At 36.5% G+C, this 27,055-nt stretch overlaps 1 protein-coding gene across 2 annotated transcripts; it reads left to right on the top strand.

Moving 5' to 3' along the window:
- Positions 1-440: 440 nt before the first annotated feature.
- On the top strand, positions 441-23,655 carry sema7a (semaphorin 7A (JohnMiltonHagen blood group)). 2 transcript variants are annotated; one of them, NM_001328508.1, is made up of 14 exons: positions 441-650; positions 921-1,054; positions 1,635-1,673; positions 1,774-1,869; positions 2,258-2,354; positions 2,443-2,553; positions 3,119-3,261; positions 9,683-9,861; positions 10,238-10,346; positions 11,031-11,226; positions 12,351-12,466; positions 12,581-12,726; positions 22,554-22,612; positions 22,697-23,655. In NM_001328508.1, exons 1-14 carry the CDS (start codon positions 530-532, stop codon positions 23,071-23,073), a joined length of 1,923 nt encoding a protein of 640 aa, NP_001315437.1. In that variant the 5' UTR covers positions 441-529; the 3' UTR covers positions 23,074-23,655. The 2 variants fall into 2 exon arrangements, with proteins under 2 accessions (NP_001315437.1, NP_001108357.2); NM_001114885.2 differs by lacking the exons at positions 12,351-12,466; positions 12,581-12,726; positions 22,554-22,612; positions 22,697-23,655 and having other exon boundaries at positions 488-650; positions 11,031-11,324.
- The last annotated feature ends 3,400 nt before the right edge of the window (positions 23,656-27,055 follow it).

Consider the following 27,055-nt stretch of genomic DNA (forward strand, 5'->3'; position numbering starts at 1 on the left):
TTGACATAGAAATGAGAAGAGTTTGGTCAACAAAAGGTTTGTGTTGTCAAAAATAAAATAAAGAACCTTTGGGGACTAAAAGTATAACACAATTAGGGATTGCACCGAAAACTATTGCATATATTTTGGAGGAACAGGAAAATAAAACTGATGTATAGAATTTTCAAATGAAATAGGGACACCACAGTCATCTAAGAGCTGACTAACTAAAAGTATATTTTTATTAAACTAGTTATTTTATAAACGAGATTTAGCCTATTTTGCCTAATAGTTTTATTATTCCAAATAAAATAGGTACGAGGAGAAAAAATATGGTTATATGTAAGGGACCAACATATTAAAGCCTGTTTATGAAAACAAGATAAATTTAATAGCCTGAAACAAGATTACAATAAAACGCAACGCATTGAACACACGCATCTTTAATCTACCGCGCAACACCAAGTAGACGCGCATTATAATTTGAAGCTCGCCCGGAACCGCAGATGTCGTGACCTGACCACCAGTAATACTCTCGCTCTCTACTACCATGATTCGACATTATTCTTCTCTCAAATTCAAAGGGAATTTGGCGTATCCTTGGCTTATTTATGGAGCGTGTTTTCAATGCGTGTTTTGCTCTTGTAATCCCAGATTAACTCTGAAACAAGGTGAGACAAAAACCTAATATCTTCTTCAATCGGACTAATGATTTGCTAGTCATTTACACAATATATCTTACTAGTAAAAGCAGCTTTTTATTCTATTCTTTTTTGATGCACATATACAGTATATTATATATAAATTATTTTATATAATATGTATAATTTTATGTCATAATGTTATATGAAATTAGGCAAAAATCTAAATTGTGTAAGAGCGAGGACATGACGGCTATGTCTTCTAGACAACATACATTCACTCATTTTTATTTTCTCTAGATAATGCTCCATTGAATTACAACACCAACTACAGTCATACAGTTTTGTTCCATGAAGAAGGATCGAAAAGTTTATTTGTGGGAGGATCAAACATTGTTCTGCACTTTGATGTAGACAGTTACGAGATTTTGGAGGTAATTATCAAACAGGAATTGGTCGTTAATATGCTCGATGTGGTTTTCACAGGTCTTGATATAACCTATAGTGGATATTGTCTTCGCAGATACAGGCTGTGTTCACAGCACTAAATGTTTTTTCGGTAAAAACTAATTTAGATTATTTAATCAATCATTAACAGCGAATGAGGTTTAAACGCAAAAAAAGTGGTGTTCATGAATTATTTATTTTCATCAAACAATTCAATCTGTTGCCCTGGTTGCAATGAATTATTTAACCTTTATAGAAAAACACACCTCAATGAGCATCTAGCCTGATGGGTACTGAGTCAAAGTAATCATTGTTTGCTTTGTTTTATTTTGTAAAACTATTCTATTTAAATGGAATAACATTTTTTATGAAAGAGATAAACCCGGTGTTGCTTGAATTTGTTACAGCTAAGGCATTTATTCTCAGATTCATGTTAACCATTGTAAATTCACTGTAAAACATGTTTTTTGTTGTTGTTGTTGTTTTGTGGGGTTTAGATTTCGCATTATAATAGAAAACAATAACTTGTTTAGATTGTCAGTATTTATTATATGTATTTATTTTCAGAATTTTACTCTAAATGCAAACTTGCCAAGATGTGGTGAGGTGAGTTTTATAATTCACTTGAAGAAGATAAAAAAGAACATATTTACTTTGACTTGTATATTGACTTGTCCTTCTTACTAATATTTCTCTATCTATATAGAGCTCTTGTGAAAATGTAGTCACAGTAATTGAGACTTTTCAAAACTGCAAATTTGTATGTGGGACAAATGGAGAAGAGCCACAGTGCTGGGAACTGGTAAGAGAACTTATTAGTAGTGCAATATTTTTGGTCTCTGCTACATATTTAGAACAGTGCTGCATTTAAGTGTTTATTTCAGCTAAATTCAATCTAGTCATTTTACAAATACATTTAATACAAGTACAGTTATTATACTGCTATGGTAGGCTTATATTTAACTTTAATGTACATGTTAAAGACTGTTGATTGTTTTATATTCATACTCATAAGTATGTGAACATGAGCTTACATCTTGGTGGAAATAATTTCTACTGAAAGCATTAGACATTCTCAGGATTTATAATGTTCAGTTTATTATGAGTTAAATGATTGTAGGTAATAATTCATGTCCTGCATATGAATACATGTTAAAATGGCCTACATGTTAAAATATTCTCTTTCCCAGTATCCAAGAGAAAGCAATCATTCTGTTGTTAAGTCTGTAGAAGGCACAGGGATCTCGCCACATTCTAGTGAACAAAACTCCTTGTCTCTTGTAGCAGGTATGTGGGCAGCACACACCGAGTGATCTCATGTTGAGCAAGGAAAGGATTTTATGTCTGTTTCATAATGAATGTTTTATATGTTAAGATGGAGATCTATATGCAGCAGCTCCTCTATACAGTGATGGAACACTTCTGCAGTTCCGTAGAAAAGCTGGAAAGCGAATCAACGTATGGATGCATGATCAGTGGGTCTCAGGTTGGTATCAATGACTAGTGTATAAAATAATTAAAACAATGTTTACAAGAAAAAATATATATACTTTTTTGTTTTTCTGCTTAAAAAAAGTCACAATAATTTCAATGTTGCTTACCTTTTTTTAGCTTGTGAAATCTATTGAGCGATTTCTATATGATTTTACTTATTGTATGCATTTCCTAATTGAGAATATTTCTAAATGTCTTCCAAGGAAGGTTAAATAAGATTTAAGATACAATGTAAAATGGTAGCACAGTAAATTTAGTGCTTACATGCTTAGTGTGCTATTGTGTACACTTAGTGCTTTTTTACTTTAGTGTGCTCTTTAGTGGATGGGTATTTGCTGACAATGTGGGCTGAGCAAGCAAAAGGGCTATGTCTGCTGACCAGTCAGAATTTTACCTCTCCCAAGCTATCACTCTAGCCACTTTTTTCACACATCTGTCTATTGCTTGGCTATCACTTGCACCAAACGTCACATATAGCATATATAACTTGCAACTGAAGTTGAGGTCCATTAAAATTCATAAAATAATACATGATTTATGTCAACTCTCCCACACAGAACCTACTTTTATCTCCAGTTTCCTGGCCAAGCGCAAAAATGACTCCTTGAATGAGAAGATATATGTCCTATTCCGAGAAAAAAACTCAGACACTAGTCCAGAGGCGGATCCTTGGATATCTAGAGTTGCCAGAGTGTGTAAGGTATGTATGTTAAGCAGTTTGATTATTTAATACAAAAAAACATAAAGATGGATGTGTGATAAATAGTTTCTCTTAGTGGTACATTGTGTACGCTAATCTTACACAATGATTAAAAATCAGAGAAACTTAAACACATTTTGACTTTATAATTTAAAGGTGCCAAATGCATTCATTCAGTGTTTTAAATTGTTCTCTGATATTCACATATGCGTCTTAGGTATGTGTATGTATGCCGTTAATAGCACACCACATCTAATTAGATTTAATGCATCACTGTGTCTTTGTGTTTAGCTTGGCAAAAGATGAAGAATTTTTTCCTCATGTATCAAAATTCCTCATAAAAGCAGCAGGCCGTGTAAAGCTGATCACTATGAAAACAATTTTTTTTACCCTGAATTATTAAGGGTGCTTCCTTTACATCAAAAAAACGGCCATCCTAGGCTAAAAATCATCATTAGATGTTCAAATAACATTTTAGTTTACCAAAATATTTAATTATTAAAATATTTGAACAGTTAATGATGGTTTAGAAGAACAGGGTAATCATTAGGGATTGCTACATTAGTTATATCGTTTTTTATTATTTTTAGTCGTTTGGGATGCAGTGACATGCAGTCAAACACTTTGACGAACAGATCCATCACTTTTGACGCTCATAAATTAGCATAAAAGTCCTTGTGCTGCAGGTATTACGAGGTTTACAGAAGGTGCAGCTATCATGCTGTGAGGAATTTGCATCTTTAATAAACTGACAGTTTGCATTTATTGAAAATCATGAATGATTAATAAATCCACATGAAGCAGTCCCCTAAAAGTGACGTTGCGTATTCAGTTTCGGGATCAGGCACGCTTTGCACTCACACTACAAGCGTACCACACCAAAGCCCAAGTGAACCGTGCTCTGGCATGCCTCTTCCAACCGGGCCAGGGGCGGCCAACTGAACCATGCCTGAGCCCGATTTAGAGCACTAACATTTCTCAAACGAATCGGGAAAGCCTGGGCACGGTTCTGATAGCATAGTGTGAGTGCGCCCTTAGGCATGTATGATTAACTATTAACTATAACTATTATGGCAACTATTATGGCTCAGAACAAATTTTGTGTCCATTTTTGTTTTGTTTTGTGGCAAGTAGTTTATTCTGCTATAACAACCTCCTGGATGTACTTTATCCCTTACTTAAAGGTCTCCATGCAGCGCTGAAATTGACTTGCAGCTATATTTTGTATATTTTTGTCAGTTTGTTTTGTCTGTCTCTCACAGTAACACTAATGGTACACATACTATAAAAGGGAATGTCTTTAAACTCTATTCATTCATTTTCCTTTGGTTTAGTGCCTTTATTCATGAGGGGTTGTCACAGTGGAATAAATCGCCAATTTATCCAGCTATGTTTTACACAGATGATGCCCTTCCAGCTGCAACCCAGTACTGGAAAACATCTATACCACACATACACTTTAGTTTATTCAATTCACCTATACCCACCTGTCTTTGGACTGTGAGGGAAACCGGAGCACCCAGAGCAAACCCATGAAAAATGGGGAGAACATGCAAACTCTACACAAAAATGAAAACTGATATTTTTAAAGAACATGGATACTTGTGCTTGCTCTAGCATTTTGATTTGCACAAAATATATGAAAATGTGTGTGTTCTGAAGAAGTCTGAAGAAGTTTTTGTGTTGTTAAATTGGAAAAATAGGACTGTTTGTGTTTATATCAGCCCAATAGGATGGTCTATACACTACAACTACACATATGTCTGTCCAAACTGCTTAAAAAGTAGATTTTTCACCATAGATGCCCTTTAAATATGTGTTTAATATGAATCATTATTCAATACATTTTTCAGTTATAATTATAATGGTGTATCTATAATAATTATTGTCTGTGGGTTTGTCATCTGCCGCTATCATGTCCCTAATAAGCAAAGTGGTTTCATCTAATTCTCAAACCCCACTGGGTAATGCACTTTGATCTTACATTTCTGAGTATTTCTGACTCATTTTATTAATGTGTTAAAATGAGGTGCATCTTACTTTCCCTCAATATTTCTAATAGACAAAGAGGAATTGACTTGCCACAGTGGCTGAAGAAAGATAAGAAAAAGATCCAAACGTCTTGCTTGCTGTAAATCCATATTGCCCTAAAAAAATGTAACTCCCATATGCTGGGAAATCATTGTGGTCAGTCACCACTTTGTTACCCAGTTTGTCTATAAATGCGTCTATTCGTTGATGAAGGTTCACTGTGGGTTCAGTCTTTTCAGTGCATATCTGACCTTTGTTTTAATATGAGGTGATTTAGATTATTCATCTATTTATTTTTCTTTTCATCTGACTCCAATAATAAAACATTAATATTATTTCAATCTTCTAATTTCCTTTATCTAATGTAAATGAAAGTTTGAGGTTTTATAGTTTTCACTCTTATTCACTACACTATTTAATTAAAGATTCTATGTTGTCCACATTTACACATTGATCTGTCTTGATTATTAGACAGGGGTAAAATTGACATACCCAGGGCCGGCTGGTTCAGAGGCGACCTAGGCGGCAGAATAGTGAGAGTGGCATCCGCGACCCCCACCCCATCCAGTCATTACATTCATCCCCAAGGTCCTCTCTTACATCTGCGACATTCCACCGCCCCCCGTCTTCACTTCACGAAACGGTCACTTTCGTTTACACTATCAGGTTGAGGGCGGCGTGATCGTCATTTACCTGGATTGCCAGCGCAGCTTGCTCCGGCCCTGGACATACCTTAAAGGGCAAGTCCTGCTTGCTCGATATAAAGTATGTTAATTAGTCCCCTACACACTTAAATTAAAAGTAATATCATTTCTAGAGGTAATAGCCATTAATAGAGATTAATTTTGGTTTTGTCATGATTCATAGTTCCCCATGTACACTGAATTAGAATGCCAAGTACAGTTGAACGAGACTCAGGCACCCTATCTAAGTTAGTCATACAACACCTTGTTGTCCTAGAAGGAAATAATAATTTTCCACCTAAGAAAATGTGAACTAACATCAAGTGTTTGTCGAATCTCTAAAAATACAGCTAATGTTTCCAATGCTCCATCTTAGCTGCACTTTAGTTCATTACTAACCTGATGCACAGAATGTGATGACAAAGAGACAACAAAATCTATTAGAATAAATAGGAATTTCAAAATTACTAGCATATCAAATAGTAGAATTATCAAAAATACATTCAAACATTAGTCTGGTAAGCATGTATTATGCCAATTATTCAGTTAATTCATAAATGAGCAATACAGGACATCAAATTCTAAAGATAAATCTAAGGTCAAAAAGATGCATACCTGACTTACAGTATGGAGTGTGAGAGCTTCAAATCACGGGCTGATCTGACTACAGACTCACACTGAATTTTTTGGCACTTTTCCTTAAATACTCCTCCTCAGATCTCCTTCAAAGAGGGTTGTATAAAACAATAATTGGAATTTGCATAGAATGGAACATTAGATTTGAAGTGTGTCTGTCTATGTGGTCAAATGGTCATTTGAATAGAAACCATCCAGATAGGGGCACACCCTTAATAGTAGGTCAAAAGACACCTGAAGTTATAATTTCGATTATTTTGATTATGCCGATTTCTAAGGGAATGAGACCATTGTACCAGTCACAGTGAGACTTTTCAAATGATATCAAACATAGATAAAATCACTTGCATTATACAGAACATTTATGTTTTTGAGATGATTTTTCTGTGTGAGTTGAATGAAGAGGAGAGTTGGTGAACAGATGGAAGTGTGGAAGAATTAAATGAAGGAAAGAAGAATAATAAGCTCACTGGGTGGGGAGTGCTTGTATTGTCCATATTTATAGTCATCATATGTAGAGTGTTTTTGGAGCTTATGAAGAAAGCAGAAGTCAATGATTTATTTGAATTATTTAGCCTGACATGTGGTGCGGCACGGTAGCTCATTTGAGCACTGTTGCATCATAGCAAGAGGGTCGCTGGTTTAATACCAGGTTGAACCAGTTGGCAGGTCTGTGTGGAGTTTGCATGTTCCCCCCTGTTTTCGTGGGTTTCCTCCAGGGGCTCCAGTTTTCCCCGTTGTCCAAAGACATGCACTATAGGTGAATTGAATAAACTAAATTGTCCGTAGCCCATGAGAGTGTGTGAATGAGTGTGTATAGATGTATTCCAATACTGGATTGCAGCTTGAAGGGCATCCGCTGCATAAAAACTTATGTTGGAATAGTTCATTCCGCTGTTACAAACCCTTGATAATCAGGGACTAAGCCAAAGGAAATTGACGTGTCAGAATCCACATTTGCTATTTTAAGAAAAGAACAATACAGTCTGTGCGCCAGTGCATGGTCTAAAATGGTTATGCTTATTCTCTTAATGAGTTATAAGCTTGTTTTAAGCATAACATTCATTAAACCGATCAGATTCTCACCCCCTATTATCTTTGAGATTCATTTGCATCATGCCATGAAACATTTGTTATACACATGGCGGATGCTGTAAGTAACAAAACGGAATGCTTTACTAGCGAGAAAACAGTTAAAAAACATTGTGTAAGGATAAAGACAATTAGAACGATTGGAGAAGTAGCCTCCTCCATTCGGCCTCTTTACTTTTACTCTTTGTTTTACTCCTTTACTTTCGTGGAGTACGGAAACAGTGGTAGACTCACTCCACTGAAGACACCTGTTAGCCTACATATTTATTTTTGTCATTCATTTGTTAAACACAAAGATTTTTCAAAAACTATTTCTAAATTCAGTTTGAACTTCCAGCAAACAAATAAATGAACAAAAATAATGAAGTGGTAAAAAAAAAAGTTATATCCAAACTCTTCCTATTTTTATGCCGCATATGGTGATGCATAAATCTCTAAGACCTGACAGGTGAATAAATCCAAACTTGTTTTTATTAGAGCAAATATAAATATTCATACTACTACTAATAATAACATTATCCACATGCAAATTGTCATAAATAATGTTGGAATACTTATTCGATTGCATGCGTGTTCAATAAAATGGCCTGGAGGGTATTTTCTTCAATACTATAAAAATATAAGTAATTTCTTAGATAAAAATGAATAGTTCAATAACTATTCAATAACTATGAAGAGTTCTGCAATACAAAAATTATATTCTTAAGGTTCTACATTTTTACAATTCTACATTTCCCTGACTCCAGTATTTATACACAGTTGAGAACAGACATCCCAAGTCTCAGGAAGTTGCGGGAGTATCTCTGAAATGCATAGACACTCCTGGATGCCCGCAAATGAATGATAATCTCCCGGAAATCACGCGTCTCCTGCCCGGTCCTTAAATATGTTGCACACCCCTCTCTCCACTGCATCACTACTAGGTCTTCAGGTACGCCTCGCGCAACTCACCCCCACTGTTCTTCGGGTACGTCGCGCGCGCACACGCCCCCCTTCACAGCTTTCCTTTACAGATACGTTGCTCACTACTAAACTAACCCCCCCCCCCTCACCGCTACCTCCCGCAAATCAACTCTGTATGCCCCGGAAATGACTTTTTCCAACTTGGGATGTCTGTGATAATAACAGGTGGAGTTTTGGTAAAAATCGTTACTTGTCAATCATTCTACAGTTCTCCGGCCTGCACCAAACATACTTCCTTTTTTCTACAAATTCACACAAAAGTTAAAGCATAAGACTTCTCAACTGCAAATGATCTGTGTTCACATCAGCACATCTTCGCTTCAACAGGAAATCTAAGTGAGAAATTATTTTCATACATTGAGGTCGCTCTATCTATCTAGCCAGCGTCAGGAACTTCAACTTCTGCAAAAATGCTTCATTAATAAGAAGAAGTTTGGTTGATGTATCACTCAGCAATACAAAATATAAATGTTTACTGAAAAGAACAAAATTACCAACATAATATAAAATTAATTATTTTATTCCACCAAAAAAAAAAAAAAAAAAAAACTGACTTGGATTCCAAACCCCCCGAAGTCAAGAAGGCATAGAGAAAGTGGTTTTTATATTTTTCTAGAAAATAATGTGTATTGCACTACATTCTGTGTGTATTAAGCAACATGTATATGTGTTTTGGACCTGCATAGGTGCCTAACTAAGGTGCTTTTTAAATTACAAAAACTCTTTCAGTTGCTTCAAAATAGCAACACACCAACAATGCACCTTAACACATTTCCTTTTCAGACCAACATCTCCAGTCCACACAGTTGAACAAATGGATTTGCTATTTAAACAACGTGGTGCAAAACACGAAAATGATTGCTGCGCTGGTGTGAAAATAACAAAAAATATTGTCTTGCTTTTTGTATTTTGGTGTGAAGGGTTATTAAACAAATAAACTTTCAAAGGCATATTGATATAGTGTAGATGAACATATATGGTCTTTCATCATCCTTAATAATATAATTTTCCCTTAGATTGATGAGGGCGGTTCCAAACAGTTCCTCCAAAACATATGGACCTCTTTCCTGAAGGCACGACTTGTTTGTGGGATACCAAAGGAGTCACTGTATTTTAACCGCCTGCAAGATGTTTTTGTCCAGCATGCTGAGGACTGGAGGGATTCACTAGTTTATGCACTCTTCTCCAGTAGCTGGTAAACACTTTATCTTTTGGGATTTATAAAAGCAATATTTGGCCCATACTTTTTTTGTTTTAGTTTAGTTTAGTGTTTTAACTTCAGGAAAAGGGAAACAAACATTTCTGTATTAAGAATAGCATAATGATATAGATATATTATTTTATATGATATAGATATATTATTATTAAAAGGAGAGCTTCTTTGTTACTAACTAGTAAGTTTAGATAGTAATGCACAGAATTGAATTGAATTGAATTGAACTGAAATGAATTGTATATATAGTAATGCGAAACATTTTTATATTCAGATTTCTTTTTTACCACTAATGACTGAAATTAACTACATTACCTTAACTTGTTTGCATATATTGTGTATTTTCCCATTGCCATAGGAACTCTACCGCTGTCTGCATTTACTCTTTAGCAGATCTTGATGACATATTTGAGAAATCAAACTATAAAGGTTTTTCTGAGGCCATTCCCAACCCAAGACCAGGAAAAGTAAGCAAAATCATACACTTGCAGTACAATCAGGAAACATCTTTAATGATATATTTAGTTTGTCAGGGACAAAAACTTTTGATTCTGTCACTTTCTTTCACATTCTACTATGGTTAAAGTCAGCATTCCTCATTTTCCTGGTATTCACAAAACTTCCATAAGCATGACCAAACATTCTATGTATTGTTTTCAGATTTGTCAGGATTTCATAGTGTTGACTTTGCTTTCATGGTACCTTTTTTTTTTTTTAAAATAACTATATTTTGAGTTAACAAACATGCAAATACAACATGATTTACCAAATCATTGTTTTTAATGTAATACTTGGAATCTATTAAAGTTGGGTTATTATATTATAAGTCCTGTACTGTGTAACCTAATAATGTGTGCCCTATTATTTTCAAAATTACATTTAATACACATTTTTTTCTGAACTTTTTAAATGTTGTTAAACTCAATAACTTCCTTAATCGTTTTACTCTTGACCCAAGGTCAGTTGTAAAGCCTTCTTGTTCATTGTTCATGAACTAAGGTCATTGTTTCCAACTACAGCTATTATAAGGAAATGAGCTGTCATTTTGTTTTGCCCTTACAAACAATGGGACAATTTTAACCTCAGATTTTACTGACCGACCATTGCTGACTGAAACTAAATCATGACTTGTGCTACTCTATCTTTTTCAGTGTGTGGAAAACAGCAATTCCCTTCCAATTCCTACTCTCAAAATTATTAAAGACTATCCAGAGATGAAGGACTGGATACATCCCATTCAAAAAGACACACCTTTCTTCACAAGTAGCAAGAATTTTACCAAGATAGTTGTTGATCAAATTCGAGCTTTGGATGAAAATGTATACAATGTGCTGCTGCTTGCGACAGGTACACATAGATGGTATATGGGTTCAGTCTTTCTGTTCATTGATGTTTGCTTTGTGACTTTCTCCACATAGAAAATAACAATACCCTTAACATTCCAAGCACTTCCTTTGTTACTTTGTCCCCACCCATGTTTTTCCGTTTAAAAGTTGATTTATTTCTGGCTAAAGTGGCCAGGTCATGTACTTTTCTGCCTGAAATCTGCTTATAAAGTAGTCAAGTTTTTCTGCTTTTATCACTTGTACGCAAGCACAAACTGCTGGTTTGCTGATTTTTTGTGAAAATAATAATAATTTAATTTAGTTTAATTTGATAAGCTGTACTCATGTTACATGTCACATACCCAGAGCTGTTCTTGTCATCAAATTCATGCATTTTTGTGCGTGTTAGAGGTCATAGTGCTCAGAAAATCTTTACAAGATGTAATTATGAGTTTTTTGAACACATTGGGTTATTCAAAAGAAGATTTATGGTCACACTTTGTTTTGATGATCCGCTTGTTGAATTTTTTTTAAAGGATTTTAACCTTTAATGGACAGAATAGTGCAGAAAATTGACAGGAAATAGTTGGGAGCAGAGAGAGGGGAAGAGTCTGCAAAGGATCTCAAGCTGGGAATAAACTCAGGTTGCCGTGAGCACCATTGTGCTATATGTCAGCGCAGTTAAACACTAGGCTATTGGGACCGACCCATTTGTTGAATTTAAGCTACATTGCAAATAATAACAACTAATTCTCTTTAGATTATATTTAGTCTGTTAGGTTGGGGTTAGTGTAAGTTGACATGTACTTGCTAAGTTTCTTATAGTCAGTTAAATGTCTGTTGAAAGAGCAGTATCAACAGATATCAAGTTGACAGTCTACTAATATGTAAATGGACAATTAAAACAAAGTGTCACCAAATTTAGGCATAATTTACATATAAAAAACATTTTTACATGTCATAAATGTAACTGTAGATGTAATTATCTGCAATTCTGACTTATTGTAAGTGGGTTTTCTATTACAGTATAAGCATTTTATACTTTATCTTAAATTATTACATATACCCAACTACAAGTAATGCTCTCACAGTTTTTTTTTTCAGGCCGTCGAATGTTGTTTTGTAATTGAATTTTTTGTTTTTTAGACGATGGGATGATCTTCAAAATCCTACAGCATGGCTCTAAACCTTTCATCATTTCTGAAACGCATTTGTGCAATGGCTGTGCACCCATTCAATCAATGAAACTTGACTCTAAAAAGGTAATCAATTAGCCCCGTGAATCACTCAGTTATCAAGATTATCATTCATTTTGATTCTTCAGAATGTGTCAGCAATTTCTGTTGCACATTCACTGAGCCTGATTTTATCTGCAGCGGAAGCTCTTTGTTGGATATCCTGGTCAAATGTCGGTGTTAGAACTACAGAGATGCCAAGACTATGGTGCTTCTTGTGAAGAATGCGTTCTTTCTCGTGATCCATACTGCGCATGGTCTGAAAAAGGCTGCACGTCACAAACTAGGTACACTTTTTCTTGTATGTATTCAAATGTATTTGCATTGTTCTAAAACTGTGTAGCAGTGGCTTAAAACTTTGCAAATGGCAAATTGACCAGATATTGGCGAGCACAACTGAATATATGAAAGTAACTTTCTATTAAATATTTACCACTTCGTCATTTAGATTTTTAAATATTTTTTTCTGCTAAAACTGAATAGGCTAAGCGAGGGCTTCTCCGTGATGGCTACAACACAAACCTCAGTGGGCATGTATTTAAGAACAAAATGATGATTACTGAATAGGGGGTGGTATGGTGGTAAGCATGATTGCCTCACAGCAAGAAGGTTTAACCTGGTTCGAGCCTCGGCTGAGTCAGTTGGTATTTTTTGGGTGGAGTTTACATGTTCTTCCAATTTTCACGTGGGTTTCCTCGCCACCGGTGCAAAGACATGTGGTCTAGGTTAATTGGGTAAGCTAAAATTGTCCATAGTGTATGTGTGTGAATGAGTGTGTATGGATGTTTCCCAGTGATGTGTTGCAGCTGGAAGAGCATCTGCTGAGTAAAACAGATCCTGAAATTAGCAATTTATTCCACTGTGGCAACCCCACATTAATAATGGGACTAAGCCGAAAAGAAAATGAATAGCCGCATTTCCACTGTCGGGCCAATGCGGGCCAGAGCTTTAATGGGCCGGGCCAATCGCCGGGGAGGTTGAGCAGTGAGGCAGAAATCATGTCGCGTTTCCACTGTCAGGCTAGTAGCTTGCAGCACGTCACGCAAACCCAGTCCCCAGAATGTCCCCCGAATCAAACGTCACACAACCCGCCCACTTCATCCAAAATCAGGCAGATAAAGCACACCATGGCATGATCACGAGAGCATTAAAATGAAGACATCCAAAACAAACAAATGACAAGTTACTGTACAGCAGCACATAATATGTCTATATGCATGGGTCTTTGTGTTTTCATTCATTATATTCACTCATTTACCGACCAACTGTTGGCATCGTGCATCGAGTGGTCTCCGTTAATAACTCGGTAGAAAATGTATTTTATAACAACCTCATTTAGATAGACACAGTCAAACATTCAGCCCAAATGCTCCGAAGAGACCTGAAAAATATAAAAAATTTTATAGACTATATGACACTTAGATGTTGCATATTATTTTGTGATCTTAAGGAAATTGTTTTTTTCAGCACATAAGAGCAAGTAATAAAATATAGCCTATATTTCGTTGCCCTCAGCAGATTTTCACTAATAAAGCTCCTTATGTAAATTTCATTTTTTAATTTTAGCACTTCATATAAAAACATCAACACTTGTTTAAGGACAAAGAACACATTTTGTAATTGCAGTTTTTCCCTATGCGGCGCTGCATAGGATAGAAAAAAGGTAACCTAGTTTCTGCTTTCACTCACACAAAAAATGCTCTGTTTGCACGATTTGATTATTATCATCGTATCCAAATACTTTAAAAATAACATTTCAAACCTCCTCCGGTGTTTGCGTTTAGAAAATATCTAAAATCTTTTATTTTTTCAGAGAAGCCTTTGTAAAATGAAAGTTTAATATGGCTTTAAAACGGTTTGATTTATGTAGGCTATATAAATTATTATAGCTAGCTTTTGCTTGTTTTATATTGGTTTATTTAATGAGATTTTATTATATCCGATATTTGTAATTCTTTAAATTATATTTCTTTACAGCTTAGGCTATTTTATCAAGATATGACACTATTGTTTTGAGTCTACAAAAGTGGACACATAATTTGTTAAGCTTTATGTCTTTGGGCCTTATCATACACCCGGCGCAGTGTTGCGCAAGGCGCGTCGCAATAGTCTTTTGGTAGTTTCAGCTTGGCGCAAGAGTCATTTTGAGGCGTTGCGCTACGCTGTTTAAATAGCAAATGCATTAGCACTCATATGTGCGCCCATAGGCGTTCTGGTCTAAAAAGGAAGGCGTTCTGAGGCGCACTACTGGCGCGTTGCTATTTTGAGAAACTAAAATAGATTTTTCATTAGACCAAAACAAACCCGGTCTAACTCGCTTACACACTGCTTAATACGCATAAGAGAGCAATAGGCAAATATATTTACATATGAAAAAATTTTAATATTAAGGATATATATAGGATATAATAAGAATAGATATAGGATATAAATATAAAGGATTAAAATATTACAAAACATTATTTTCTAGCCTACATAAATATAAAAAAATCACTGCTATTATTTCTTCTTCATCTCGGGAGGCTTATTCAGTTCATTCATAACAATTAGCTTTTGTATAATGTTATTATTATTAGCAGTATTATTTATTATATCCATATTTATATTTGTTTTATTAAAACAAGCTTAGATTTGCCGACCTGTCAGGTTTTAGACCATATGGGGCACAGCATGTGTTTTAGGATATAACTCAGGTTTTTGAGCACACTTCGTTTTTATTGTTCATTTATTCATTTGCTGGAAATTAGAACTGAATTTAGAAATAGTTTTGAAACGAATATTTGCGCTTAACAAACGCAATTATTTATTTATAGTCTAATTGATGTCTGTGCGTAAAGGTTTCCCTATCCAAGAGGGAAAGTGAAAGTACATCCATTATCTCTCATTCTCACGCAGTATATGCTCTGTTTAACAGTTTTCTGTTAAAAAAAAACTGTTAACTGTTAACTGTTTGCTAGTGAAATGCTCATTTTTTCCACTTAGACTTACTTTGCGTCCTGTAAATAGCGAATGTGCTTATGGCGCAACGCAGCTGGCTCTTAAAGGTAATGGGAGATGAGACTCTAATTGGTTTATTCTCAAAACATACCTATAACTCATTAAGAAAATAAACTCAACCCTTTTAGACTATGCGCCACAGCGCAAAGCGGATTTTTCCGTCCTTAAATTAGCAAAAATGCGTTCTGACACGCTCTGAAAGCGTTTGCGCCCTGCGTTTTGCGCTCTGCGCATGGACCGTAAAAATAGAGCCCTTTCTGGTGTTCATGTATTATCTCCAAAATAAAATAAAAATAAAAATGCCGCTCGCGGCATCAACAGAGCTGTGAGACAGAGCATCTAAACGCTCTTTTGCTTTGTTTGTCTCACACACACATACAGGCATCTAAACGCGCACAAACACACCATTTAAACTTGACAAAAAAATTCTTGACAACCTTTACTGTCTGCTTTGTCTTTAATATGTTGTAAGATTATTATGCATTATTGAAACACCAAGAAGGACTCAGCAAAGTCACCTATAAATTACAATTTTATTATTATATGCAACAGCCTTACATTTTAAACAGAAAAATAAGGGCGATTATAAGCAAAAAGACCTCAGCCTATAAGGCTAGATCTTTTCTTTCCCTCGTTTATTTATTTGTTTATGTGTTTGGCGCATGTACTTGTGTGCGATCAAAAAGTAATGACGGCAAGCCATCTTTCCCAGACTCGGGGCAAAGTCTGCCTCTTCTTTCACTCCGCCCCGAAGCCCCAGCTGGCCCTCCATGGCCCAAGGTATTCAGCGGGCCGAAAAAGGCCAGTGGCTGGCCCCGAGAAAGCCCCTCTTTGGCCCGATTAGGCCCCGGAAGTGACAGTGGAAATGCGACTGGCCTTGGCTTGCCCTGGCTCGCTCACTTTAGGCACGATAGTGGAAACGCGGCTAATGAATGAATGAGTCCATTCTTTTTTACAGCATATTTTAATTGTCTAATTCAGATCACTTAAAAAAACTGCATTGCAATCTTGGAGACAGAAAGTCAAAACATCAATTTATTATCAAATTGTTTAATAAAAAGACGTGTAGCAGTTCATCAACCAAAAAAAACAAAAAACAAAAAAAACACCCTAATTGAACCTACAAACAACGTGTGAAAAATGATAAAATAGTCTAAATATGTTCTTAACATAAATGTTTGATACTTAAATACTGAAGAGGCCTACTGAGTAAACTAAACAGTCTGTTGTATCGGATGGCCATGCATGCCCCAAAATTGCTGTTTCAGTTTTCAGTTTCGTTACAAACTGCTGTTTTGTATTTTTTTTGAAAGGCAACAGATACTCAATTAAAATGAGAAAAAATTGTTAAGGTGAGAATGATCTCATCTTTTGGGAATCAATTTGATTATTGGGAGAATATTGATTAATGCTTGAAGACTGCAGAAATGTGACAGCTTCTCCCTAAAAGAGACAAGGAAGGTTATGATATTATTTTTACAAATTAATAAAAGTATATACATTAAGGTCAAAAAGTATTTGATCACCCAGTGATTTTTTTAAAGAGCCCCTATTATACATGAAAAAAGGTCATATTTTGGTTTTAAGGGTCTCCAACTACAGTCTAATATCCATGCAAGGTCAAAAAACACTTTCATGATCTTATAATCTGCATTTATCTTTACCTAATTATCCCAGCGACTCCCATATGAATCGTCTAGTGATTCATTTGTTCCCAAACCCCTCCTTAACGTGAAGCTAATCTGCGCTGATTGGACCGATGACAGTCTGTTGCGATTGGTCGACTGCCTTTAGCGAGAGACAGAGTCAAAGGCCCAGCAGCTAATCAACATTATAAAAGTAGTCACAGTGCATACACGCTCGATAGTGTAAGGCGTGGATTTTAGCTGCCAGTGGGTGAATGTAAATACAGACGATGGACTTGAAAATACAGACGACTAACTTTTTTATTGAGCAAAAACTCCAATAACTGGCGAGGAGATCTCCTAGCTTGTCACACTCTGCTCTTATCACAAACACACACAAACACACACACATATACATAACCCTCCTCTGGACGATAACGTGCGCACACACGCACACACACACACACACATTACCCTCCTCCGCGGAACGTAAACAAAGCAAAACGCGTCGCGTTTTTAACGTGGCTTTGCACGCGATATGAGAATATAGCGAGTTAACCTGATACAGTACACGCAGTTATAGGTAACAAATCACAACTAAATACATTTGCAAGCTAGAGTAAACGAGGCAACAACTTTAATCGCACGTACCTACACTTGAGAAATGGAGGAAGAAACCGATTCATGTCCTGACATGTCCATCCGTACACTTTACTGATTCTTCCTTTAACAAACGGCCGATGAAGTCTTCTTTGTAGCATGTAGTTTCCAGAAGTTTCCAGTAGTTTCCAACTGCCCAAGGCTGGGTTATAATGCTGAGGTTTCTTTTTTGGGTAGAGACTCAATAATATCCATCTGCAGTGTGACTTTAATCGACCGGCATGTTTTTGTGTGTGTGTTTGTGTGTGTGTGTGGGTTTCTGTGTTAAGGGGCGGGGCCGCAGGTTTCAAATCTCACGGGTTTGCGCGTGCGCATGAATAACTTGGTTTCGTTATTATGTCATGGCGAAACACCTAATGACTCGTTATCAAGACGACTCGTTTAAAGCACTATAAGTCGACTTTTTTTTATAGATGAATCAACAGTTTTAAGCATTGTATACTTACAGATTTAAGCCTTAGCTGGATATTTCACTTCACTTAGATTGTGTTACACACTACATGAAAGGGCATTTTCACAAAAACCCATAATATGGGCTCGTTAATATCTACTTAGAAATCATGGAGGGGTCTAGAATTTTCAGTATACAGAAACAGAAAAAGAATCTAAAAATAAGAAACCAGAAATCACACTGTATTTTTTTTTAACAATTAATTTGTAAATTACTGTGTCAAATAAGTATTTGATCACTTGAGTCAAAAATGTTTAATATATAGTACAGAAGCCTTTGTTGACAATTATAGAAGTTAAACAGTTCCCGTAGTACTTCACCAGGTTTGCACACACTGCAGGAGGGGTTTTAGCTCACTCCTCCATACAGATCTTCTCTATAAATGTTAGGTTTCGAGGCTGCCTCCAAAGATTTTCTATTAGATTTAGGTCTGGAGACTGGCTACCCCAGAACCTGGATTCTTACAGAGCCACTTCTTGGTTTTTCTAACTGTGTGCTTTGGGTCATTGTCATGTTGGAAGACCCAGCCACTACCCATCTTTAATGCTCAATATCTCACAGTACATGGCCATGTTAATCCTCTCCTTAATACAGTGCAGTCGTCCTGATCCCTGTGCAGAAAAACACCACCAGAGCATGATGCTTCCAGCCCCATGCTTCACTGTAGGTATGGTATTATTCAGATGATACACATTATTCTTCTTCCTTAGGACCAAAAAGTTCTACTTTGGTCTCATCTGACTGCAGGACTTTCTCTCATGACTCCTCTGGATCATCCAGATGGTCCCTGGCAAACTTCAGATGGGCCTGGACGTGGGCTGTTTTAAGCAGATGCATTGATGCCTTGCAATGTCTGATTTTAAACCATGTCTTAGTGTATTACTGATGGTAGCCTTGGAAACGGTGGTCCCAGCTCTCTTCACGGCATTGATCAGCTCCTCCTGTGTAATTCTGGGCAGATTCTTGACTATTCTTAGCATCATTGATACCCCACGAGGAGAGATCTTCCGTGGGGCGCAGTCCAAGAGACATTAACAGTCATCATTAGTCTCTTCCATTTTCTAACAATTGCTCCAACAGTTGTTCTTTTTACACCAAGCTGTGTGGCAATTGCCCCATAGCCGTTCCAGCTTTATGAAGGTCTACAATTTGATCTCTTGTGTCCTTTGAAACAGATGTTTTTATAGCAGCTAACAACCTTAAACAGGTGCTACTAAATTAGAATCATGAGCAGAGTGGAGCTGGACTATTTAAAAGCAAAATAACAGGTCTTTGAGGGTCAGAAATCTGTCTGAAAAGCAAGTGATGAAATACTTATTTGACACAGTAATTTACAAATAAGGGCGAAGCAGTGGCACAGTAAGTAGTGCTGTCGCCTCACAGCAAGAAGGTCGCTGGTTCTAACCTTGGCTCAGTTGGCGTTTCTGTGTGGAGTTTGCATGTTCTCCCTGCGTTTGTGTGGGTTTCCTCTGGGTGCTACGGTTTCCCCACAGTCCAAAGACATGTGGTACAGGTGAATTGGGTTGGCTAAATTGTCTATAGTGTATATGTGTGTGTATGTGTTTGTGGAGGTTTCCCAGAGATGGGTTGCAGCTGGAAGGGCATCTGCTGCATAAAAATGTGCTGGAATAGTTGGCGGTTCATTCTGCTGTGGCAACCCCTGATTATTAAAGGGACTAAGCCGACAAGAAAATGAATGAATGAATGAATTTTCAAATAAATTGTTAAAAAAAATCATACAATGTGATTTCTAGATGTTTATTTTTATCTCTCTTTTATCTCTTATTTTTCATCTCTTACTGTTACCACGACTGGGGTGGAGTGACAGGAGACAACAGGAGATAAGATCCAATATGCAGTTTATTCAAAGTCAGGCAAGCAGTGGTCATCAGGTGCAAACAGGTATCTATAGACAGTCCAGAATCGTAGTCGATATAAACAGGCAGAAGGTCAAAAGGCAGGCGGCTAAACAGGATAACTGGGATACAAGGCTAGGGTCTAGACACAGAGAAACAAGACAGAGAAACGCGTTGTATTGTCACACTGGGAAAACAAGACTCGGCTGGTAGCGTGAGAGAGTGGCTTATGAATGGGATGTAATCAGTCTGTGAACAAGGTCCAGCTGGTGATGCAATCAGGAAACATGAGTGAGCAGGTGTGCGTGTTTGGGAGCAGTGCATGTATGAAAATGTAGTCCTGGGAAATGCGGAAATGTAGTTTCAAGTTCGTGTGAGAACCAGCGATCCTCTGGGAAGCGATCGCTGGTTGTGACACTTACAGTGGAATTCTACACCCCTCCATGATTACTAAGTAGGAGATATTGAAAAATCACAGGGTGATTAAATACTTGTTGACCTTATTCACTGTATGTAGTTAATTCACCGAAAGTTAATTCTACTCATTTCAAAAGAGTTATGAACTCTGTGTCGAAGGTAATGAGTTAATCAAATACCTCATTAGTTCAACTTGAATGGAGTAAGTTCACAGTACTCATTTAGATTTTTTTTTTTTAACTCAAATGGTTTGTGGTAATCGGTTTCCTCAAACGGTTTGAGTTGCCTTAACTAACTGGGTTTTACAGTACTCAATTGATTTGAGTTTTCTTCATTTATTGGGTTTTATTCATATATGTATATATATTTTATATATATATATATATAATTTTATTACTTATTATTATTTTTTTCCCCCCAGAGATGGGTTGCAGCTGCAAGGGCATCCGCTGCGTAAAAACTTGCTGGATAAGTTGCCGGTTCATTCCGCTGTGGCGACCCCGGATTAATAAAGAATACTAGTTATAAACAATATATATATATATATATTAGGGTTGTAACAATATACCGGTATGACGGTCCACCACGATTTGAACGTGCACGATTATCATACCATGAACAATTGCATATCAACGGTTTTAACCCTTAAAGACCGAGACAGCCGCCCGCGGCTAAAAATAAGTATTGCTCTTAAATGTTTAATAACTTTTGATCCGCTGATCCGATTCATACAATTCAAAGATTGGCATAAAGAAGAGAATCTTCCAGTGCCGTATCACATAACATTTACGGACTTTCAGAGGCTCCAGAATCAGTGCGGTTACGTCATCAAAATTTGACAACGCTGATTTGACAAAGAAACGCTCGTCACTGTGTCTCCGGACAAACCAGACATACATTGATGCATTGTCCTTTCTCCATGCCCAGATTGGTTCAAACTCGCTATATCACAACCAATAAGCATAGGTTTCGCTTTTGTTTGTGGACCAACAATGAGCTTTTTGAACAACACCGAATGAGAGATAGGCATACATTTATGCGCGGCTAAATAAAACGCAAAAAAAAAAAAGTTTTGCATGAAATAATTCTCATACTAAGTACTTTTGCATGCACAGCAGCACAGAAACATGACAAAACAGTGACACAGCAAAGACGAAGTGCTGCTCTTGCTGTTTTCAAAAGACGCAAATGAAGGTGCAGCTGTTTGTCTGCATTGCAGACAACCATATCCAAATCCATATCCACAGACAACCATATCCATGCTGGCACATAAAACCTAAGGATGTTCCATATTGAATCTAGTTTCGTTATGTAACTATTTATAGTATAGTAAATATTTATATCTATTTTTTTTACTGAGGATTTGCACCATGTTTATTTGGACTTTGACACATTATTTATTATTTCCTTTTTTTTTTATTTGTTCATTGTAAGTGGTGTTGTTTATAGTAACTGAAAATATATTATTTGGAAAAAGTCAAATTTGCTTCACTGTTCTATTATTTTGTAACATTTTTTTTCTGTTTAGTTCATTCCCAGACCTTTTGGGCAAATACATTGTCAGTAAATAAATGCATTTTTTTTCCCCCATAGAAAAACCTTTGTTCAGTCAGAAAACGTGTTCTTATTCTTTTCAGGGTCTTTGCTATGAGAATTACTATTTAATACCGTATACCGCGAAACCGTGGTATTGTTTTAGACGATTATCATACCGTAAAAAATTCATACCGTTACAACCCTAATATATATATATATATATTGTTTATAACTAGCACATTTCATACATTTATTTTAGACAATTTTAGCTAACCCAATTCACCTGTCCTGCATGTCTTTGGACTCGTGGGGGAAACCAGAGCACCCGGAGGAAACCCACGTGAACACGGGGAGAACATGCAAACTCCACTCAGAAATGCCAACCCAGCTGAGGCTCAAACCAGCGACCTTCTTGCTGTGAAGCGACAGCACTACGTACTGCGCCACCGCGTTGCCCACTAGCACAGTTATATACACATAAAAATACAAAGACTCCATTTTTATTTCATTGCTACAATAAGACATTTATTTCAGTGAGACTATAATGTTTTTCTGTTTGGATTTTGTTTCAGAGGAGGAATACAAAACATTTCTGATGGCAATGTCACTAAAGTATGTGACCACAAATCAGGTATATAACTAATCCAATAATTGTTTTAAGACACAAGACAAAATAAGTCTTCCAATCTCATGTATCTCTAACAAATGTTTTTAGTGGGAAGAGTTAGACGAGACGCTCAACAGTCATCTACTGCTCCCTCAAGGATTCAACACACTGTGGCCACTGATGTCCCCTTCTACTTATCTTGTCCGGTCGATTCACATCATGCCAGTTATAGATGGGAACACGGGGGCAAAAGCAACCCATGTCAACAGACCCAATCGGAATACCTCCTCCTAATCCCAGCTATGACGGCTGAGAATTATGGCAATTACAGTTGTGTTTCCCAGGAACGTGATTACATCAAAGTTGTGAGAGAATATGAACTCCTTGCTAAGTCTGTTTTTAATGATGCTTTCAAGCTGAAAATACAAGACCGGCAGCTAATGGTAGCATTTGTCACGAGTGCCTTCTATCTGTGCTCACTTTAAGGTCAAGCTTGTTATGTAAGTGCTTCTGTCTTTAGGCATTTCTGACGACATTTAAGCTGATTAAAACATCAGTCACGTTGTCAAGAGGCTAGTGGTTCGTGGGCAAAGATAATTGTCTTACAAAGTCAGCACTGAAGTGCACATCCTAGAAGATAACTTCCCATTATATGTTAACCATCTATTTAGTATGTGCTGAATTGGTACAGTGGAGTACCAAAGTCTAAAACTCTTTGGAATCTGAAAATACAGTATTTAGCATTGACAGCGTTTTTTACATGCTGCACAGATATTATGTTTGGAGATTCCCTGTAAATATTACTAACAATTAGAATAGTAATACATTTAATTGGTAATGTGTTTTTTTTATAACAGCAAAAAAAAAAAAAAATAATAATAATAATAATTTTTAAAAAATCAAGTAAAAACAACCCTGAAATAAAATGCTTTGTGACAAGATGTAAAAAATTGCAGGGAGAGAATTACACTGTTTTACAAAGAAAATTTCATATATAAACATCAAAAAGCACTTTAAGACTGACCCTCAACATTGATCTTTACCAATACAAAAAAAAAAAAAAAAAAGCCACTGGACTAAATTTGAATAAAATATGAACTGCTTATTATCACCCCTCCCCTCCTACATGAACTTAAATTAAATTCAAGAAATTATTAAATAAATATCTGCTCGATAGTCACTTGGATTTTTAAAAAAGTTTTGGTTCAAATAAAGGCAGAGAGGTTTTCAGGAGTGTGGTTAACCTGAAGCAAGTTTTTATTTTTTGTCTATATATTTAGTGTTTGCGTGAAGGTCTTTAAGATTCAGTTTATTATTTATGAAGAAAAGGTTATTGTTCTACATTATGGCTGTGATGAAGATAGGGATTTTGTGTTGATTGCCCGTTTGAAAACTGCACCTTGACCCTTATGAGGAATGAGGAAGAAAGAAATTGAAGAAAGAATTCCACAGCCTTTCACACTAGCAAAATGTATGGCCATAACCATATCACCCTGCAGCCCAAGACCAGTTCCACACTAAAGCTAAGCAGGGCTAAGCCTGGTCAGTACCTGGATGGGAGACCACTTGGGAAAACTAGGTTGCTGTTGGAAGTGGTGTGAGTGAGGCCAGCGGGGCACTCAACCTGCGGTCTGTGTCCTAATGCCCTAGTTTAGTGAAGGGGACACTATACTGTCAGTGGATGCCATCTTTCAGATGATACATTACACCGAGGTCTCTGTTGTCATTAAAAAATCCTATGGGACTTCTTGTAAAGAGTAGAAGTGTAACCTTGGTGTCCAGGCCAATTTCCCTCTGTTTGCCCTATCCCATTTATAGTCCTTAGCCCTTCCCTTTACCCCTACCCCTTGTTTTGCGCATTCCCGTGAAGGGGTAGGGGTGTCCCAAATCACTTTAGGTTGAAAGCTTAGGGGTAAGTGGAAGGGGTAGATAGCCCTTCGAACGAAGACCAAGGGGTAAGAAATTTTCAGAGAATACACCAGCTACAACAGCAAGAACTCTGCACCCGGAAGTGGGGCGGGGTGGAGTTGGTGGTCGCATTGTATGGCGCAGGGTGTCGCGGATGAAGAATGAAAGTGAAGAGCGGGGGGTTGTCACGGACGAAAGTGAAGTGGCTTGGTGAGTTGCGTAAGAAAGTGAACAGCGGACGGGGAATGAGGGCGGTTGAGGAGGGGGATCGGTAAAATCAGGTGCCGGATCAGATTTCAGAGGTGCCGGATCCAGATGCAGCATGTTTCGGCACAAATTAAGCTGTGGGTAAATGTAAAACTTAAAGGTTCTAGAAACCCTTGAGGTTTTTTTTTTAAATGTTTTGTGTGTGTTGTACATCAGTTAAGACTTCTGTCAGCTTTAATTGAGGGGACAACTGGATAATTTTGAGCTTTTGTCAGCTAATTTTTTCTTCTGAGTATATAATGTTTGGGGTGGGATCAAAATCAGTGACGTAGTAAAGTCTGCTAGTGGAGTGATGACGCGGCTGTTTCTCATTATTATAGCGGAGTTTTCTTGTTCTATGAGAAACCCCTGCTTTTTAATTATTCATGAGACTATGTGCTTTCCGAAGGCAAGGCAGACATGTCAAGCTATGAGATCCAATGACTGGGTGAGACAGCAAGGCATGCATTTAGCAATTCATGAAGGGTTGTATGTGTTTGTTTCCATAATCTACGGAGTTTGTTGCATGACTTTCTCTGCGATGCTGTCAAAGCCAATATAGCAAAGCTGTTGATTTGCTGCCAGTTGCGCCCACAAAAAAAAATTTCTTAGGGGTGGCCAGAAGAGGCCACACCAATTCTTTTTTTTTTTTGTTTGTTTCTGGTAAATGAAATAATGTGGTTTTAATTTATTTAATTAATTACTCATGAATATTGCAATTTGTTCCTTAAAATAATTCAGCAAATATATATATATATATATATATATATATATATATATATATATATATATATATATATATATATAGTATTTATATTTGTAACAATATTTAGTTTAAAAACGCTTTTCATATTTAAATACCTTTTCAGTTATTTTTTACATACTTTTACTGTACAGCATACTGTATAAGCCATCTCTGAAATTAATGAAGATTAATGAGTTCATTAATATAACAAACAATGAACAAACTGAACAAAGGGCATTACTATATACAAACACACACTCACCATAGAGAACCTAACAATATCATTTATCATATTTCTTTTTGACTCACAATATTATTAATACAGCTTCTTCTGTTGATGTACCTTAAGTAAAATAAGTTGAAGGTGTGTGCGTGCTGTCAACGACAATCGGGGAGAAAGGGGGAGGGGCAGTGAATCAGCTACGTCAGTGGCTCCAACAATAATTTAGTGGCTGCATTTATTTATTTATTGAAATATTATTATGTATTGAAAACATTACATAAGTACATTTAAATGAATAATATCAACAGCAAAATCCTATTGGGGTGGCCACATGGGTGGCCCTTGGGGGCGCCCCTGTTTGCAGCAAGCATTTTGTACAGAATCGGAGAATGGCAGACTTTGTCTTTTATCAGTTGAGTTTGCTACCATTCAGACACATCACCTTTGCGTGCTGCTGTTTGCCTAATTTTAAATTCTTTGCATTTTAACTTTGTAAACTATAAAGTCAAAGGTCTCCTCACGGTTTGTGTCTCATTTTGTGAGCCAACTGACAAAAGTTGTTTGCTACATATCCTAAAGCATTTTTTGAAAAAAAAAAAAATAATAAAATTAGAGGTAGTCTTGAACCAAAAGAGGAGGGGTTCGTGGCTCTTTAAAAACAAGGGACTAACCAAGAATTTAATGAGGCATATGAGAGACCAGTATGGACACCAGCCACTGATTTATCCCCACCTATAAAAACAAACTGACTGCAAAGGTCACAACAACTGATTGTTTTTTATGGAGTCACTGAATCGTTCATTCAACCAATATTTTCAACTCATTTCATTTTTAATTCTTTGTAGCTATAAAGAGCACTGATATAGTGTGTGTCGCTCAGAGATGCTCAACAGTTTGCTTTTGCTAAATTTGAACATGTTTTAATGTCACTGTAAAAAAAGTATTTACACTTTTGCACCAATTGAATGTAATATTAACAGTATTTTCAAGGACTGCATAGCTTGTCTGCATCTGCATGGCATATGAGACTAAGCATTATAGTCAAAGTCTCAGTAATTCCCATATGCATTGGGTCTGTTTTCCTCCCATAGGGCAGGACATAAGGGCAAACATTTTTCCTTGGTTGCTTTCATACTGCTCTTGTGTGTCTTTAATATTTGTATTAATTTAAGTGAATAATTCTGCAAAGTGTACAGTGGTTGTTAAGTTTGCTTTTATGTTTGCTTTATTACACAAAAACCTGTTTTTTGAGATCTCAGTATACTGTACCCATAGTATCATAGTAATGAGTTGTCACATCTTTAAGTAAAACAGTAAACAGTATGTATATTAGCTATATATTTTT

The sequence above is a fragment of the Danio rerio genome, chromosome 25 (genome assembly GCF_049306965.1).
Source record: "Danio rerio strain Tuebingen ecotype United States chromosome 25, GRCz12tu, whole genome shotgun sequence".
In the NCBI taxonomy this organism is placed as follows: Eukaryota; Metazoa; Chordata; class Actinopteri; order Cypriniformes; family Danionidae; genus Danio; species Danio rerio.